This window comes from Malaclemys terrapin, chromosome 6 (assembly GCF_027887155.1).
Source record: "Malaclemys terrapin pileata isolate rMalTer1 chromosome 6, rMalTer1.hap1, whole genome shotgun sequence".
NCBI lineage: Eukaryota > Metazoa > Chordata > Testudines > Emydidae > Malaclemys > Malaclemys terrapin.
This window is the reverse complement of record NC_071510.1, coordinates 128401153-128421614: the sequence shown is the minus strand read 5'-3', so window position 1 is coordinate 128421614 and position 20462 is coordinate 128401153. Positions and strand designations below refer to the sequence as shown.

Here is a 20462-nt window from a genome sequence, read left to right as displayed (position 1 = left end):
TACTCCTCCCCTTCAAGTGTTTGTAAATTTGGTGAAGGTTCGTCTGTCTTATGGGTGGAGGATAAGATTGCACTTGTTCTTGGTCTTTTCATTTCCCTTCTGGCACATCCATAGTAACCATCCATCTCCACCCTCCTGCCCCCACACACTCTCCATGCACACATGGTGTGTCTTTCTCTGAACTCTGCATTTTATGGCTTCAGTTACCACAGGACCAAAACAGATTTACACACAATAAATTTGGTATTTGTTAGATTTTAACTTTTCAATACGGAATATATTTTTCCTTAACTTGCTGTCTCACCTCTTCAGCAGCAGTACAGAGAATGCCAGGAACTCCTGAGTCTATATCAGAAGTATCTATCTGAACAGCAAGAAAAGCTGACTGTCTCTCTCTCCGAGCTTGGGGCTGCCAAGCTGAAGGAGCAGCAGGTAAGCTCTCTCCCCTCACCATTTCTTTAATTACTATATTGCCAATCCCACTGAAACACCCTTCCACTTGCTGTCAGAGCTGTAACTGTAACATGTTGTCTTATGGTATATAAATGTTCTTGCACTATTCTGTGATTGGCATTTCCATGGCCCTTTTCCCTAATACATGGACTGGAGGTAAGAAATTATTACTTAAAGCAACCCTTGGATCAGTAAATCAGGTCAAGTTCATTGATTCAACTGCACTGCGGTGGGAGCTGTGAGGAATCTCTTTCTTTGCAGTCTAAGGGGTAAGGGGTGCTGTTGCCTTCCTTGAGCCCTTTTGGACAACGTGTGCTTCATAGAGAATTTGCTATCATTTTAGAAATAGCCTTTTAAATGTCCAGCATAATTTTCAGTGAGTGAAAAAGAGATGGAAGCAGGTGAGCTTGGCCGATAAGAACTTTTCCTGTCTATCAGGGAGCCCATCTCTTTTTGAACCTTCATAAAACAACTACTAATTGCACTTAAAGTTAAAAGAGAAAATATTGGTTGAGATGCTGTATGTCCTACCTAAGCGATTAAGTGGTCTAAGGTTCCCGTATGCTGAAACCGGAAAGTAGCTAAAGACCTTGCTATTAGAGATTTGCTGAAAGCTAGTTACTTGATTTATGTACCTGCTGATAGCTGATCCTTTTGCCAGGATGAAGATAATGGCTCTGATCAATGTTATTCTTATCTACTCTTCTTTCTTCAAAAAAAATTGCCTCTGCAGATTTCCACTCTTGGTGTCTCACATGAGCCTATAGCTTCTAATAGTGGTATAGCTTTTAGGTCTTGAGCCTTGAAGCATCTGCTAGGGGCTTCTATTATCATATGTGCTGGGCAATGATCTCAGCACTGTAGAAAACCCAGAAGGTGGCACAGTGTGCTTTGTGGCGCTTACATTCTAACAAAACTACAGACTCAGCTCGCTGTTGATAAAGTCTATCTTGGTGAGTGGTGTTTGGCTTTTCTTTTTAATAAGTGTGTAAGAGCACTTAACTTTGTATTTAGAAAGAGGAACTGACTTTCCCCTTCAGTTTCCTGTTGTATACAATGTCCTGCTGGTGAGGTTTGGGTTTTATAAATATTGATAGAAATTTTTGTGTTCTGCCACATTTAAAATCTTGTGTATCTTTGTCTGGTGTGGCGTTCTTAAGATTAGCAAATCTTGCCTGAGAAATTCTGGTCCTGCTATTCTGTCTCATACCTGCTCTTCACTGGGGAATTTGAAAAAGCCAAGTTGAAGCTCTCTCAGTAGTTCAACACAGACCAGCCTGGCAGTGCCAGCTGTGTTTGGGGTGAGGCAAGTTATGTTTGAGATTTTTTACCTTGAACCAGTTGAGAGACAGACAGATATCTTTAGCTCTTGCTCCTGGGTAATATACCTGGTATCAGGTCATCCACCATAACTTCTATGCCAAAATGTAAAGACAGACACAAGTAAAAAAGCATCACCTCAAGAATTGTGCATCAGCACATATCAGTGCAGCACCTAATGCTCATTGCCATTTGGCAAATAGTTTGGTGCCAAGGACCGTCATGGAGTCATGACCGGGACTGACTCCAACTCCAGTGTCTGAAATGTGGAGCATTGAGACCTTCCACCTTTCTTGTCCCATTTTCCCTCCTTTCATCCCATTTTAATGGCAGCAACTCTTTTACCTATTTAAGATGAGACCTCTTCATTGCTGGATGCTTTCTAAATTTAGCTCTGCTGACACTTCTCGGCCAAACTTCTGTGAAACTCAAGGTATTGAGCTCCTCTTCTGTGAACGCCTACTGGTTGCAGTCTAGCCATGCTTCTCTCTCCTTTTCTCTCTGCAACTATGTCTACTCTACACAGTTAACACAGGTGGTTGGTAACTAGGTCAGAGCATCTGGGGTAGCCTGACCTGGGTGTGACCATCCCCACTGCAAAGCCATACCCACATTACGGTGCCCTCATTATTTCTGCACTCACCTGTATGTGGGGGGTGTCAGGGCTGATTCCCCACTCTGGCACTTTGAGTGCAGAAGTTGGGGGCCCGCAAGGATTTTAAAAATTAATACTGGCCACTCCAGGCTGGTATTAAACTCCCAAGGTCACAGCTTCTCTCTGACCTTGGATGGGTAGATGCTGCCAGCACCCAAGTGCAAACCCTCCCCCGTTTTGAGAACTCAGGAGAGAGCACTTGGGAATTCCTTCCTGTGGGGTACCTTCAAGCCCTTCCACCCACCCCCTCCGGGGAAGAGCTGAGAAAGAAAACAAAGGAAATCAGCCATTGCCACTAGCTAATTAAACAGCATTGCACAAACCTCCTAGGACATCAACAATTCAATCCTGTTCTTAAAAAAGGTAAATTTTATTAAAAACAAAAAGAAAGAAAATACATTTGGAACATAGGATTTTGCTAGATTTTAAAAACCCACTTATACAAATTAAATATCAAGAATAACCTTCTTGAGGTCCAGCTTAAAGGTTACAAGCAAAACAAAAGCATTTGGGGTTAGCACAGAGTCCCAAAGCCATAAGAAATAAACACAATAAACCTAATTGCATCTTCCTACAGATTTTCTGATCTACTTACATATCTGGGTTTCCAAATAAGCAATTTCTAGGTCTGATTCTGATGATTTTCATACCTGGCCTTCAGCTTCTCATAGCATAACTGCTGCCCTGTTCCCTTCTTCCCCGGAGAACAACAACAGACAAATGGAAGTTTTTCCCAATTTTAAAAAGTTCTAGCCCTCCTATTGGCTCTTTTGGTCAAGTGCCCATTCACTTCCCTTTACCTACGCATGCAGTCAGACTTTTTAACCCTTTACAGGTAAAGCAAGTAGAGAACAGCTATCAAGAGGGAACAGCTAACTGGCTGGCTGGGTGTCCACAAAAGGGAGCCACTCTCCCCCCCCCATTTTTCATAGGGGGGCATATATAATGGGTCTTTGGGCTGAGACACGCTTTATGGATGCCGCCAACACGTCTTCCAGAGCAAGTGAGAATATGGACATGCCTGGAAAGAGAAAAAGAGGGTGACCTAGAGAAACATTATGCAGAACAATAGAGAAGCCAAACCCATCAGCGTGACACTCAGCAGCCTGAACAGACCAGCACAAGATTGAAATAAATGGCAGAAACTGGTGGATGCACCTGAGGGTCCAGGAGATTAAAGAAAGAAGACTGGAGGACTCGAGTGATTTAGCCTGTGTCCTTATTGCAAAGTGTGGGTTCCAGGCCAACTTTAAGCCTTGTTTCCTAACCTACACCACCAGCCAGGTAAACTAGCCTGTATATTTAAAGCACCTTTAACCCTGGACTGGAGGTTTTTTATGTAGTCAGAAGGGGGGTTAAGGCTAAAACCCAGGTAAGAGCCTGGGTTAACTGCAGTGTAGACATAGCCTAAGGGTTAAAGTTTGGGAGACCATTTAGCTATGTGGACTAAAAAGGCATTGAATAGCATCTCTACGTAATTTAACTAGTTGAAGGTCATCTGATTGGTCGTGAGCACTTTCCTTACAGTTGCCCAGAACCTGGTAGACAATTCAGCATTGTTATTTACCTACCCTAATCCTCACAGAGGAGCAAGTTATATTGAGAGAACACCAGAAATGGGGGGTGACCCGGCATGTTAGTCCGTGTTCAGGGGTTGACAAAGAGAGTCAATGTGCTTTTTCTGACTAGAGCTGCATATTCTAAGTGTCAGGGTAGCAGGGCAAAGTTCTCTGTAATGAATGCAGTAATTCCCCAGCTGTGTCCTATAGAGTGAAGTTGGAATTGATAATCAGAGCCAGTTGCCACATGGAGGAAGAAGGAAATGACAGGTAAAGAGCCCTCCTTTGGTCTGATTTAAAATTACTTTTTACTGCTCTTAAACTACTCTAGGCCACAGAAAGCCAGTCTTCTCGGTGACATTTGTGTTTGGGGAGGGGGTTCTGGAACAGCCTTCCAATAGGAGTAGTGGGGGCAAAGAACTGAATCAGTTTAAGATGGAGCTTGATAAATTTATGAACAGGATTATATAATGGAGTTACTTGTGGACTAGAATTAATCCAGGAGGGTCTTTCCTGTCCTTTGTTCTTATATTGTTTAGGCTGAAGAAAGCCTTATAGAATCATAGAATTGTAGGACTGGAAGGAACCTGGAGAGCTCTTCTAGTCCAATCTCATGCTCTCCAAGCAGGACTAAGTATTAAACCATTCCTGACAGGTGTTTGTCTAATCTGCTCTTAAAAATCACCAATGACGGAGATTCCATAACCTCCCTGGGAAATTTATTCCAGTGCTTAACCACCCTGAGAGTTACGAAGTTTTTCCTAATGTCCAACCTAAATCACCCTTGCTGCAATTTAAGCCCATTGCTTCTCAGAGGTTAACAAGAACAATTTTTCTCCATCTTCCTTGTAACAACCTTTTATGTACTTGAAAACTGTAATTATGTCCCCCTCTGTCTTCTCTTCTCTAGACTAAACAAACCCAATTTTTTCTATCTTCCCTCATATGTCATGTTTTCTAGATGTTTAGTCACTTTTTTTGTTCTTCTCCGGACTCTCTCCAATTTGTTCACATTTTCCCCAAAATGTGGCACCCAGAACTAAACACAGTACTCCAGTTGAGGCCTAATCAGCATGGAGTAGAGCAGAAGAATTACCTCTTGTGTCTAGCTTACAACACCCCTGCTAATACATCCCAGAATGATGTTTGCTTTTTTTGCAACAGTGTTACACTGTTGACTCATATTTAGCTTGTGATCCATACTCCTTCCTAGACAGTCATTTCCCATTTTGTATGTGTGCAACTGAGTGTTCCTTCCTGAATGGAGTACTTTGCATTTGTCCTTGTTGAATTTCCTCCTATTTACTTCAGACCATTTCTTCAGTTTGTCCAGACCATTTTTAAATTTTAATCTTTCCTGAGTTCTCTTTAAATTGCCAACCATGGGGAACTTTTTTTCTGTTTTGTTTATTTTGATTGAGCTCGGAAAAGCCTGGATACATCAAACGAGACTGTAAGAGCTTCAGTTATTGGCTTGCTACCCAACCATAACCCTCCTGGCTTGTTACACAGAGGTAGATAACATTTCCTTCTTTTTGTAACTGCTGTCTGTTCTCACTTGTGGAATTGGCACCTGTAGTTTGAGCTGCCAAGGTACCAATCCCACAAGTGTGAATAATCAGAGGTGACACTCCAAAGAACAGTTACATACAGGTAACCTTTTCTCTTCTCTGCCCTGCAGAACCACATGGGAGGACACCCAATTAGACTTTGTAAAGAATGCCTCTTAATGTGGTCTAGTTAGAACTCTGTCGTCTCTGTTCTTCTCTACCTCCCATTTTTAATCTAACTTTTTTTTTTTATTTGACTTGTGATCTCATGCCACACCCATCATCATGGCATCTTCTGCTGTTTACCTTTCTACTCTTCCTTCCTTATTTTTATGTGGATTAATACTGATAAGGCTGCCCCTTCTCTGCAGACTTGGACTGTCATTGCAAGGTCACCTTTCAGTATCCAAAAGCAGATTTCAGTATTAGGAATGTGGAGTAGCAAAAGAGAATGAGGCACACTGAAGTGTTACCAAATTTTCTCACACTGTCAAGAAAAGAAATGGATAGTTGTGTAGCAACCAAATGACTGCAGGAGATACAATACTATTGCATCTGTGACTGAAGTGCAGCTCTGATTCTTATCCACGTTGAACTAATGCTACTACTTTGAGTTACGTTTAGTTTGCCTGCATCTTGTCATCCTTTTGTGACCTCGGAATTGCTGTTGTTCATAATCTCGGCTTAGTAGTAGGGTCCTTTAAACAGAAGCCAACCCTCAAAACGTAATATCCTGGTAGTGGTAGACTGAAATTGTTGGGAAAATGGTGGTGAAATGATTTAAGACAGAACTTTTGTGGAGTCAATCAGTAACTGGAACATGAAGCATCTTTTTTTGTGAGATAAAGTTAATTCCATTTGAAAAGATACTTAAGGTGACATGAATTGAATTATTCAAACTGGCCTTCTTAGCATTAACTCTAGGTTAATATCTCATGATGCCTCTGGTTTCATTAGAGGAGTTTTAAGTACATAACTTTTTTATAATAAATTCAATACCTAGAAGCTGAACTAAAATTGGTTTACTTTCCACCACCCCATAAAAAGAAGCATTAATTGTAAAGTGACTATTAAAGTGCTCAGTAAAGAAGAGTCAGACAGATGCAAAGAGATAGCTTTTGTGTAAAGGAAGTGAAGAGCTCTACTGAACAATAGGTTTCTGCCCTGATATTAATAGAAAATGCCATCCATATTAAAACATAGTTAAATCTCTATCAAAAACTATTTTGGACATCTTTCTGCTGCTCCCAACTGTTCATCCTTTGCCATTTCAAGAAGCTTTACACGGAGATGTAAAGAAAATTGCCGTTGTTCTAGGTAATCAGGGCTGACCTAATTATACCCTGCTTCACTGCCATCTCAAACAGTGGAAAGAATCCAATTTACGTTGGCAAGTATGTGGCTGATGAAATTGTGGAAGTGTTCCACAGCTTTGAGTAGGACTTGACTCTCAAGAGCTGGACTGAAGGCTGAACTTTTACTGGAATGGAATTCTTGATCTTCTGTTGAAGGGAGGAGAATACCTTTAGCCATGGCTCTGCCTGTTTCATATGAATCTTTTTATTTTCAAGTACAGCTGGCTGCTTTTATTTCTTATTTGTATAAGATTATCAAGACATCTGTTGATTCCCTTGGCTCAAGAAGATTTGTGTTCACCAGATTCTCTGTTTTCAGCTTGGGTTCTGCCCGAGCTAAGCAGCAGCAAGGAAAACCTAACAGAGTGAATTCCAAATCCCAACAAATTCCAAAGGGGCATCTACTCCGCCTTGTTCTTGTGTGTTATGTATTAGTTTATCTGTTGTTTAGCACCCAGAGTTCCCAGTTAAGAGCAAGGTGCTATTTAACAAAGTGCTGTACAAACACATATGAAGACAGTGTCTCTGGCCTGGGAAGTATATGATCTAACAAGATTAGCATTCCTTTTTGGAGACTAGATTTTATTTAAAAAATAAATAAATCACTGGTTCATCTTAAATGTTACTGATACGATATTGCGTGTAGTTTTAAAATAAAAACTGAAGAACTCCCTTCCCAGAAAAAACAATGAGGAGTCCTTGGGGCACCTTCAAGACTAACACATTTATTTGGGCTAACACCCACTAAAACCCACTTCACTTCACAAAGCCCACGAAAGCTTATACCCAAATAAATGTGTTAGTCCCTAAGGGTATGTCTTCACTACCCGCCGGATCTGGGGGTAGTAATTGATCTATCGGGGATTGATTTATTGCGTCTCGTCTAGACGTGATAAATCGATCCCCGAACGAGCTTCCCGTCAACTCAGGAACGCCACCTGAGCGAGAGGCGGTAGCGGAGTCGACGGGGGAGCCGTGGCAGTCGATCCCGTGCCACGAGGACCTGAGGTAAATCGATCAAAGGTACTTCGACTTCAGCTACGCTATTCACGTAGCTGAAGTTGCGTATCTTAGATCGATTCCCCCCCGCCTCCCAGTGTAGACTCCTCGTTGTTTTTGCTGATACAGACTTAACATGGCTACCACTCTGAAACCTTCCCAGAAAAGACCAAAGATCCTGCTTTCTTTGCATCTCTATGGCTAAAGGTCTTGTCCACATCTGTCATCCTCTGCCTTAACAAAGGTAACCTTTCAAAGTTCTGTCATCTGGGTTATTTCCTTGAAAAAGGGTGTGTGTGTGTGTGTGTGTGTGTGTGTGTAGGGGGGTCAGTCTGCACAAACCAAGCTCTTTTTTTCCCCTTTTCACAGGTCACCTTTAAAAGCATTGTTTAGCTTGATTAAAGAAAAAAAATACGCAAAGGGTTTTGAATGCTGGGAGGCAAACCTGCATGATAGAATTTATTTTGTTGTTTACCCAGCTGTACTGGAACAATGGATGAGCCCATCTGAAAGATAAACATGGATCGGGACAATAAATTAAGAACTACTATAATCTGAAGTGGACCCAAAGGTATCAGATAATTTGGGAAGGGAAGTAGCCAGGAAGAGGCAAGGGCTTAACTTAAGTCAATATTAGTTAGGAGTAGTGATGAGTTTGGTGGCATTTAGGTAACTTGGATTTTTCTTTAACTTAAATTTAGGGCTAGCCTGAAGGTGCTTTTAGTAGCATCTATATATGAGATGTATATTATCTAACAATCCTTTTTTATGACTTTTTCCTCTCCGTTCCACACATTGCCAATAAATACTGCTTTATTTAAAGTGAATTGAGCTTTGACTGTTATAGCTGGGGAAATTACTGACTAGTTTTCTCAAAGGGAACGGAACTGTAGGCTGAAAGGAAGCAGATAAAGGTGAACGTGACATCCTCTGAATCAATGAAGGGTATGGAGAAGGTTGCAGCCTACTTCTTGAGCAGAGCCACAGAAGGGCCAGAGGGTGACACAAATCCAGGAGGACCAAACTGTAATATCCTTGGGGGTAGCAGTTTTAGGAAGAAATCACTGGAGACACAGAGAACTGTAAACCTTACAACCAGCCATTTATTGCCACCCACTGAACTAAACAAAAACTAGCCAAAACTGGCTGGGCTATCCCCTAATAATCTAACTCCGTTGCAATAGCAACAACAAGATTCTATTACCACGACAACCAAATACACAAACAAACTAAAATGCAAAGATCGATCAGAAGAAGGTGTGACAGGAAACGCTAAGCTCTTCAAACTCATCCCTACTAGCTCAGTTAAGGCATTGGGCTCAATTTGGATTTGCCACAGTCTTTCTTGTGTGACCCTGGGCAAGTCCCTTACTGACCCTGTGCTTCACTTCCCCATCTGTAAAATAGGAATAAAATATCTCCCATCCCTTGTCTGTCTTCTCTATTGAGACTGTAAGTTTTTTGGGGGGCAGAGGCGAACTTTTACTATGTATTTGCGGAATGACTAGCAAAATGGACATTGAAGCTAGGAAAAAAACAGACTGGAAATAGGGCATACATTTACAACAATGAGAGTAATTAACCATTGTAACAATTTACCATGGGTCATGGTGGATTCTCCATCACTGACCATTGTAAAATCCAGTTTGGATGTTTTTCTAAAAGATCTGTTCTAGGACTTATTTTGGAGAAGTTCTACAGCCTGATATTCTACAGGAGGTCAGACTAGATTATCACCATGGTCCCTTCTAGCCTTAGTATCTATGGAATGGGACCCTGATCTCAGTGGGAGTCTCTTGGGACTACCAGTATGCCAGTAAAAAAAAACAACTACTACTCTTCAAGTGTTTGCCTACATCTGTTCCACTTCTGGTGTGCGTATGCCAGAAATCAGAACACTTTAGCCAGCAATGTCCATTGGCTGCATGTGCACCCTTTGTGGCCTTGAGCCTCTGTACCAACAGTTTTAAGCTGGGCGGAGCAACCAACCGACCCTCAATTCTTCCCAGAGCTTCATTTGTCTAAGGCTGAAGCAGCATTGCCCACATTAGATGTCCTTAGGGTTCTATCTTATTATAAAAATAGAACAAAACTATTTAGGTTATCACATAGGTTATTTATTTCTATTGCTGAAAGATCTAGGGGTCAAGCAATTTCAACCCAGAGAATTTTCAAGTGGGTGTCAGTTGCATTAAGTTAGTGTATGAGAGAGCTAATTTAGAACTCCGGGGGCAGATTAGATCACATTATACCAGGGCACAGACAGCTTCTGTGGCCTCAGGGATATTTCTCCAACTGTCATAAGTAATGCTGCTACATGGGGTAGTGTATATGCTTTTACTAGGCAATACTGTATTCTAGAGGCATCTCGCCTGGATGCTCTTTTCTGCAGGACTTTGTTGCAATTCGTGTTTGATTAGGCTCACAGTACCCTCCTCCGATGTTTGTACAGTGCTTGAGTCACCAGAAATGGACTACATGTAGACTAACTCTTGAGATGTGTTGTCTGTGTGTGTCCCAGGACTCACTCTCCTTTCCCCACTATTGTAGAGTCTATTAACATGGCATTGATGGTTGTGAAGCAATGGAGGGTCAGTTGGTTGCTCTGCCCAGCTCTGGTGCATGAAGGACACAAGTTGCAGCCAATAGACGCTGCTGGCTCAAGTGTTCCAATCTCGGGCATATGGGGCCCATGCACATCAGAAGTGGGACACATGTAGACAACACATCTCAAAGAACTCTAGTTACTAACGGGTAGGTAACTTTCTTTTTTTTTAAGGATCTCTAGACTTCAACACTTCTTGGTAGCAGTTGATCTACCTTTTTCAAAATGTTGACCCCGATCAACAAGCCAGCCAGGTATAAATACTTACAGACTTGCAGACTGTGTAAATTCAATATTTTCAAACCAACTGAGTGAAAACACAAATGTACAGGCCAAATTCAGCATTCACACTGGAACTGACATGTATGTAAAACAGATTCGAGTTTACAGTACTTTGATTGAGAGACAAAATATTTAAATTTCCTAAACCTTAACAGAAAAACGGTGTGCCAGTTTACTGAATTCTTTTGCAGACTCCTCAAACGTTGCAGATACTGCTGCAGAAGGATGAAATCCACTGATTCTCTGTATGCCTATTGCCTATTCTCACAGGCTTTAAAAAAAACAAAACGTAGGCTATATCTAGAAGAAGTCCCATGTTAGTGTTCCTCTTGAAAGAGTAAACCCAGACACCCAAGTACAAATCTTTAAATATTTATTACATTTCTTACACAAGGAATATCATTAATAGGACTTGAATTTATGGTTAATAGTTTTCAACATTCATGCAGACACAGTGGTCTAGTGGATTGCATAAATTCAGTGGAACCAGGAGAACTCTGATCTAATTCTGGTTCTTTCAGTGTCTTGCTGTCAAGTTATTTAACCTCTCCGTGCCTCAGTTTTCCCATCTATAAAATGGAGATGATGTTGCCCTTTTGTAAAGCACTTTAAGCTCAGTGGATGCAAAAGTGCTATGTAAGTGCAAAGATTATATTAATCATGATTAATCTCACTGTTAAACAATAGAATACCAATTGAAATTTATTAAATATTTTTGGATGTTTTTCTGCATGTTCAAATATATTTATTTCTGTTATCTCACAGAATAAAAAGTGCACAGTGCTCACTTTATATTATTATTTTTATTACAAATATTTGCACTGTAAAAATAAACGAGAGTATTTTTCAATTCACATCATACAAGTACTGTAGTGCAATCTCTTTATCGTGAAAGTGTAACTTACAAAATGTAGATTTTTTTTTGTTACATTGTTTTGTTTTTGAGTGCAGTTATGCAACACTTTAGAGCCTACAAGTCCACTCAGTCCTACTTCTTGTTCAGTCAATTGTTAAGACAAACAAGTTTGTTTACATTGACGGGAAATAGTGCTGACTGCTTTTTATTTACAGTGTCACCTGAAAGTGAGAACATGCGTTCGCATGGCACTTTTGTAGCCGGCGTTGCCAGATATTTATGTGCCAGATATGCTAAACATTCATATGCCTCTTCATGCTTCAGCCACCATTCCAGAGGACATGTTTCTATGCTGATAATGCTTGTTACAAATTTAATTAATGCATTATTTTTTTAACTGAAGTCCTTGGGGGAAAATTGTATGTCTCCAGTTCTGTTTTACCCACATTCTGCCATATATTTAATGTTTTAGCAGTTTCAGGTGATGAGCCAGCACATGTTCATTTTAAGAACTCTTTCACAGGAGATTTGACAAAATGCAAAGAAGGTACCAATTTGAGATTTCTAAGAATAGATACAGCACTCAACCCAAGGTTTAAGAATCTGAAATGCCTTCCAAAATCTGAGAGGGATGAGGTGTGGTGCATACTTTCAGGTGACTTAAAAGAGCAACACTCTGATGCAGAAACTACAGAACCTGAACTACCAAAAAAGAAAACCAACCTTCTGCTGGTGGTATCTGACTCAGATGATGAAAATGAACACGTGTCGGTCCACTCTGCTTTGGATTGTTATCGAGCAGAACCCGTCATCAGCATGGACGCATGTCTTCTGGAATGGTGGTTGAAGCATGAAGGAACATATGAATCTTTAGCGCATCTGGCATGTACATATCTTGCGATGCTGGTCTGATGGGTGGGGTCACAGAAACCCCCTTGTGAAGTGCCACCTGATGTGCTGGGACTACCTTTGAGCCTGTTTTGCCTGACAGCTTGGGACTTCAGTACCTTGCCTGGCTGTGCCAGACATGCAAGCCTGCTACAAATATGGACCCAGGTTTGAACCACGTCCCCCAAAAGCTGTAGGCTTAATTGAAAACAGCTTAAGAAGTCCTCCTGTCTCCAACACACAGATACCCAGTTCCCAATTGGATCCAAACCCCAAATAAATCCTTTTTACTCTGTAAAAAGCTTATACAGGGTAAACTCATAAATTGTTCGCCCTCTATAACATTGATAGAGAGAGATGCACAGCTGTTTGCTCCCGCAGGAATTAATACTTGCTCTGGGTTAATTAATAAGTAAAAAGTGATTTTATCAAATATAAAAAGTAGGATTTAAGTGGTTCCAAGTAATAACAGACAGAACAAAGTAAGTTACCAAGCAAAATAAAATAAAACACGCAAGTCTAAGCCTAATACAGTAAGAAACTAAATGCAGGTAAATCTCACCCTCAGAGATGTTCCAATAAACTTCTTTTACAGACTAGACTTCCGCCTAGTCTGGGTCCAGCAATCACTCACACCCCTGTAGTTACTGTCCTTCCAGTTTCTTTTAGGCATCTCTTTGGGGTGGAGGGGCTATCTTCTGAGCCAGCTGAAGACAAAATGGAGGGGTTTCCCAGGGCCTTATATAGTCTCTCTTGTGGGTGGAAACCCCTTGTGTTTTCCTATGCAGAATCAGATACAAGATGGAGTTTTGGAATCACCTGGGCAAGTCACATGTCCATGCATGACTCAGTTCTCTACAGGCTGACGCCATTGCCCACAGTTTAACCCGAACATTCCCAGGAAAGCTCAGATGTGGATTGGCGTCTATCAAGGTCCATTGTTAGCCATGTACTCCCAATTTCTTGATTAACCCCTTCATGCTATGTTGACCAAATCTGCCTTAGGTGCTTGCTACAGCAAACACTTTAAATATAAGCATAGAGCCAACGCTCCTAACGTCAGATATAAAAATGATACATGTATACGAATAGGATGAATACATGCGGTAGAACATAACCTTTGCAAAGATATGTAATGGCATATCTAGCATAAAGCATATTCCAGTTATGTCATATTTACACTCCTAAGCATATTTCTATAAAGCATTATGGCGTGCAACATTATAGCTGGCTACAACAGTGCCATGCGAACGCCTGTTCTCACTTTCAGGTGACATTGTAAACAAGACATGGGCAGCATTATCTCCTGCAAATTGTAACCAAACTTGTTTGTCTGAGTGATTGGCTGAAGTAGGACTGAGTGGGCTTGTATGTTCTAAAGTTTTACATTGTTTTATTTTTGAATCCAATTATTTTTTGTACATAATTCTACATTTGTAAGTTCAACTTTCATTATAAAGAGATTGCACTACAATACTTGTATTAGGTGAATTGAAATATACTAAAAAAGCAACAGAGGGTCCTGTGGCACCTTTAAGACTAACAGAGTCAGACTAACACGGCTACCCTCTGATACTTGAAGTATACTATTTCTTTTGTTTTTTACAGTGCAAATATTTGTAATCAAAAATAAAGTGAGCACTGTACACTTTGTATTCTGTGTTGTAATGGAAATCAATATATTTGAAAATGTAGAAAACATCCAAAATATTTAAATAAATGGTATTCTATTATTGTTTAACAGTGCGATTAATTGCGATTAATTTTTTTAATCGCTTGACAGCCCTAATCATTATCCTTCTATGCCAACAACCATACTATGTCTATCTGTCAGTTTCAGATATTTATTGCAAGTAAAGCTGGGTTCTACTCTGTCCGTGTTTGAAAGGGGGTTCTCTAGGAACAAGCCAAATGCTGCTTGTAGTTATGTTTTTCCCCGACTGAGGGGGAAAAAAACATTGAGAAAGCCCAGGTGAAAAACTCGAGCCTTTATGAAATGAAACAAAATCCATACTATGTGATTCAATTTGTAGGTATATTTATTCCTCAGACATAAAAGGATCTCATACTATCTAAAATAAAAACACAAGAACAAAATAAATGAGTCTCCACTCTACCAACAAGTTAGACTGTCCATTCTGTTGAATCTGCCCTTATATACCACAGGTTTTACCAGCACCTAGCCTATTGTGAAATTTCAGCCAACCCTCTCTGAGATTGAAATATGGTTGATAGATGCTGAACTGGCTGGACAGATGTGCAGGTCTTTTAAAAATAGTTTAAAATTCTGAATTCATTCGTCTTAGGGAAGTGAAATTGTGAAAAACAATTTTCTACTTTCTTAATACAACAAATTGACAAGATCTACTTAGCTAACACAGATTTTGGGTAGAAATCTGGATCTTTGCTTTTAAATGTTGGAGGAGAAGGAAGGAATTCAGGAATACCATTTCCATCAACCATGTTTTAGTCCTTTCAGTCTGTTCTGGGCTAAACCTATGACCTTCTCATTTGGGATCAATTATGCTGCGTAAGTCATAGAAAGTTTCCAGAACTCTTCCGATTTGTTTTTCAATTTTTGGCCCTGTGGGGTTCCATTTTGGTGTTAATTAGATCAAGCCAGATTTCCCCTGAGATTGGGACAGTAGTGTCAGCAACCTGTACTCAAACAAGTCTCTCTCTCCGAACTCTTTCAAATGCTGTTGTGAATTTAGTGCCTCTTTAGAATCCCTTGTTTAAAATATGTGCTATGTTTTGATCAGTCATCCCTGTGCTCTGTGTGCAAATTTCAGGAAAGTTTTATGGTAGCATGATGAAAACAGAGACTCAATCTTACCAAGTGTTGTTGGAAAGCTAAGGCATCAGTCCTTCCCCTTTTTTAATCAACCAATCATGCGGCTGATAACTAGAACTTTTGTGAACATCTGTGACAGGAATGCTTTAGAACTCTCTTAGGTATTACTGCTTTCTCAATGAGGTTTAAATGGGGTGCTAAACTCCTGTGCCTGTTTCTGAATTCCTGTCATCTATACTTTGTTTGCGTTATCTGATCAAATGGCAAAGATCTCCTTATCATACTTTTCTCTGGATGGTTGGATGGTATCTTCAACAGCTTGCAGACAGTATTATGTGGGGAGGGATCGCTCATTGGTTTGAGCATTGGCCTACTAAACCTAGGGTTGTGAGTTCAATCCTTGAGGGGGCCACTTAGGGATCTGGGGCAAAATCAGTACTTGGTCCTGCTAGTGAAGGCAGGGGGCTGGACTCGACTCAATGACCTTTCGGGGTCCCTTCCAGTTCTATGCCAGAAGTTTTTCCCCTAGCAGTACCCGTAGGGGAGCAGCCTAGCGACCCCTGGAGTGACGCCTCCATGGTGCGGTATAAGGGGCGCTGCGCGCTCCCCTCCCCCCCCCCAGTTCCTCCTTGCCTCCAGTGAAGGTGCTTTGGAACTGCTCTGCTCCAGCTTTGCTGTAGCTCGTCCCCAAAACTGCTTGTTTGTTCAGTGTATGGTACCTGTAGTTAGTTAGTTGTTTAGCTAGAGCGCCCAGGCCGGGGCATGTCTCGTGCCCCAGGTTTTAAGTCGTGCGACACTTGTAGGTGATTTATGCCAGTGAGTGATCCGCACGCGGACTGTTTACACTGTTTGGGGGAAATCCATCTCAACGATCACTGCAAGATTTGCAAGTCATTTAAGCCTCGGACCAAGAGAGAAAGAGACGTTAGGCTCCGGGCTATTCTGATGGAGTTGGTGCTGACCCCGGCTCCGGTGCGCCGCTCCGAGTCGGCACCGCGGTGTCTGTGCGCGGTGACCCTTCGGCGCCATCGACTAGTTGGCACCGCTCCCCGTCTACTGGGCACGCCAAGGAGGCTAGGAAGAGGCCTTCTTTGCTGTGGCACTGGAGTAAACCCAGGACAGAGGTTAGACCCATGTTGGGCAGTCCTCAATTCCCACCGGCCTCTAGGCCTCCGACTCAAGTCGAGCGGAGTAGCCCGGCTCATTTGGAGCAGGCCTCCCCGGATATTCGGATGCTCTCGACACAGGAGGCCTTGCAGAAGGCCTGGGATGTTATGTCCATGCTGGTACCAGGAGCAACTCCGATGTCAGCCCAATGCTCCAGAGGCAAGCCGCTGCTGGGATCTCCGCAGTCACCCCCAGCTCGGTACCAGTCTCGGTCGAGGGAATGTTCCCGATGCCATTTGCCGCCCAGCAGCCATTCAGGGAAAAGTCCACATGGCTCGCCCTCGACGCCCACCAGGCTGTCTGGTTGGGTTCTGTCTGACCGAGACTCTCGGCACTACTCTGTCTCGAGGAGCGAACACCGACGGGACCAAGGCAGACAATGCCAAAGGTCCTCGTCTTGGAGGGGCTATCGCAGCCGATCACAGCGAAAACGTCGACATCGTTCCCGTTCGTCGCCCCACTCCAGGACCCCGCCACGGCACCGCCTCTGCAGCCCCGGGCGTTGATCGCCATCGTCTTGTCGTCACGGGTCCACCCAATGGAGCTGATCATGGAGCAGCTGTTACTGACGGTACCGGTTTTCCACGTTGGGATCGTGGTCCTGTGGTCGGCGTCGCTCCTGGCTCCGCCGCTCCTCCCGGTTCAGGCACAGCAGCAGGTCATATGTCAGCCTGGCCTCCCTTTGTAGTCGTCCATCGATGTGCCAGGCCGAACAGCCAGCTTCGCCAGTGCCACAGCAGGTGCAGTGGCACTGGGCCCCGTGGCTGGCCCAATGGTACCAGTGGGCACTGTGGTCTCCGACGCGGCCCCCGGTGGGGGCTCGCTCGGTGGCCGGAGCTTCAGAAGGACCATCGGCCTCCCTTTCCGGACCTCCGAGGAAGGAATCGGTGGGACGTACATCCTCAGAACTGTGCCCGGAGACCGACCAGGTGGTGGACCCTCCGGTGCCGGTGGACACACAAAGTACTGCGCCAGCCTCCTCGCCCTCCCCGGATGAGGTGATTACGGCCCCTCCTCCCTCCGTCCCGCAGGATGACTTTAGGGCTCATCAAGAACTCTTAAAAAGGCTGGCCTCAAGCCTCCACCTCCAGGCAGAGGAGATGGAGGAGCCCTCGGACTCCCTGTTTAATGTACTGTCGTCCTCTGCACCGGGCAGGGTGGCCTTGCCTCTCCATGAAGGGGTGGCGAAAATTTCAAATGCCCTGTGGCAAACCCCAGCCTCATTGGCCCCCAACTCTAAGAAGCGGAATGCAAGTATTTTGTACCCGCCAAGGGGCATGAATACTTATACACCCACCCTGCTCCTAACTCCCTGGTGGTCGAGTTGGTCAACCACAGGGAATGGCAAGATCAACCAGCCCCTACCCCGAAAAATAAAGATTCAAGGAGGCTGGACTCGTGTGGAAGAAAAATTTATTCGTCCTAGAGCTTCCAGTTATGGGTGGCGAACCACCAGGCTCTCCTGGGCCGGTATGAGTTCAATCTGTGGGGATCCCTGCCCAAGTTCAAGGACTCCTTCCAGGAACATGACAAGAAGGAGTTCCAAGCGCTGGTGGAGGAGGGCACAGCGGCTACCAAGGCAACCCTGCAGGCAGCTTTGGATGCAGCGGCCACCATGATTCATGGTGTCCATGAGAAAGGCGTCATGGCTCCTGCTTTCTGGGCTGTCCAGCGAGGCACAGACCTCGCTGCAGGACCTCCCGTTTGACGGCAAAGCTGTGTTTGCGGAACAAACGGATACAAAGCTGCATGGCCTGAAAGCCTCCCGCACGACTCTCCAGACTCTGGGTCTCTGTTCCGGCTCCAGATAAACCTAAGTTCAAGCTGCAGGAGACTCCCGCTCAGGCCACCCATTCAAAATATGAGACCGCTTATAAGAAGGGTCGGCCGATTTCCACCATCAGTTGTGAGGGCACACTTGACTCGTCGGCTGCCTTTTTAGCCCATGTCCCCATTCAGGACATTTGCAGGGCTGCCACATGGTCTTCAGTTCACACGTTCACCTTGCATTATGCGATCATCTCCCAGACCAGGGACGACGCCAGGTTCGGCAGGGCTGTTCTCCGTCCCGAGAATTTGTGAACTCCTACCCACCTCCAACAGATACAGCTTGGAATCCCCTATTATGGAATACACATGAGCAATCACTCAAAGAAGAAAAGATGTCATGTCTATTCCACATTCTGCCCTCCTTCCCCTCTGTCGGAGTTGTCTGGCAAGAAGGAACTGAGGGTGGGGGGAGCGCACAGCGCCTTTTATACTGCTCCATGGAGGCGCCACTCCAGGGGTCATTAGGGGCATTCTCCTATGGGTAATGGTAGGGGGTTGGAACTATGACTGCGTCATTTCTCATGTCTGACCAACCGGCTTGCATTAAAATCTGTGATTATTTTAGTTATTGTAGAGGGGACATAACAGTTTTCAAGTACGTAAAAGGTTGTTACAAGGAGGAGGGAGAAAAATTGTTGTTCTTAATCTCTGAGGATAGGACAAGAAGCAATGGGTTTAAATTGCAGCAAGGGAGGTTTAGGTTGGACATTAGGAAAAACTTCCTACCTGTCAGGGTGGTTAAGCACTGGAATAAATTGCCTAGGGAGGTTTTGGAATCTCCATCATTGGACATTTTTAAGATCTGTCAGGAACGGTCTAGATAATACTTAGTCCTGCCATGAATGCAGGGGATTGGACTTGATGACCTCGCAAGGTCCCTTCCAATGCTATGATGCTATGATTCTTCCTTTAATTCTTCTTCTACTTTTGTAGCTACTAGTAGTGGACCCATGAGCTTAAACCTGTCTGAAGGAGCAGACAGGTGTCATGCTGCCTAAGAGGCATAACCAGAGTCTTGATATTCCCATTGGTTCCCTTTTAATTTTGCTCTAAATAGTTTTCATTAACAGATTGAAATTAGTGCCTAATATTTCTAATAACATCCCCCCCCCCAAAATTAATATTATGTAAATACTTCCAACATCATTGTTAAGTTCCTAAGAGTGTGTGTTTTGGGGGGAACCCAATAAAACCCATTGGCTTTTATTTCCTGGATGGGGAGAACTCTCCCCTGCCTCCCAAATCTGCCAGAAAGTAGTGTTGGTGACATCAATAAATTACATTCTTTGTTCTGAGTCAGTGAACTAATCCCATAGTTAGTGGCTGGAAACAGTGAAATGTCCTTCGGGATCACTACATTTACCATATAACTTTACACAAACAATAGAGCCATTAAACTCCCTTATGCCTGCCAAATTTCAGTTACACTCTGTCTACCCAAACTCTTCCTGACATTTCAATATTTTTCTTCTCTTCCTATCCTACAACTGTTGTATAATTTTTCTGTGCACTGTTAAACTGTCACACACTATCCCAGGGTTGGCTGCATTTAAATGGTAAGATAAATTAGTGCCTGTATATTATTTATTTCTATTACCATCATGCCTAGAAGCCCTAGTCAAGGGCCAGGGCTCCATTTACTAGGTGCTTTACAAAGGCAGTCACAGCCCCAAAGAGCTTACATTATATGTTTGCTAAAGCACTTTAGAATCTTTTGGGGTGAAATTTACTATGAAAATATTAGATGTTCTTATGGAATATCACTTAGTGATTTATATTTCTAACCTTAGTTTGAGCCTTTATTTGCAGTTGCTTCCTAAAAGGCTGTAGTTAATAGGTTTCTGACATCTTCCATCATTGCTGTCTCATTAGTGTTGTATTTCCATGGCTTTAATAACTCAATGAAGACTGAAATGATAATTCTTAAAGAATTGACTGAACAAGTTAGCCCCTGATTTGTTTGGCAGTCCAAGGCATGACAAACATCTTTGACATAAGCAGAGTAAATTAAGGTAAGAAATATAAATCAGCAGTATGGTTATCTTTATCCATTAGCCACTTACAAATAGCTTTCTGGCACAATTTGGAAACTAGTTAATTCTCAAGCTATGTAGTGCCAGAAACATACCAACCTAGATTTCTCTTCTGC

General features: G+C 42.9%; 1 protein-coding gene across 3 annotated transcripts in view; it reads left to right on the top strand.

The window, feature by feature from the left end:
* Window positions 1-20462, top strand: part of KIAA1328 (KIAA1328 ortholog) — a 252969-nt gene that overhangs the window by 98664 nt on the left and 133843 nt on the right. For all 3 annotated transcript variants that reach the window (XM_054032608.1, XM_054032606.1, XM_054032605.1), the window contains exon 6: window positions 305-432. In XM_054032608.1, the coding sequence (XP_053888583.1) occupies window positions 305-432 (128 nt within the window). The remainder of the gene's footprint in view (window positions 1-304; window positions 433-20462) is intronic.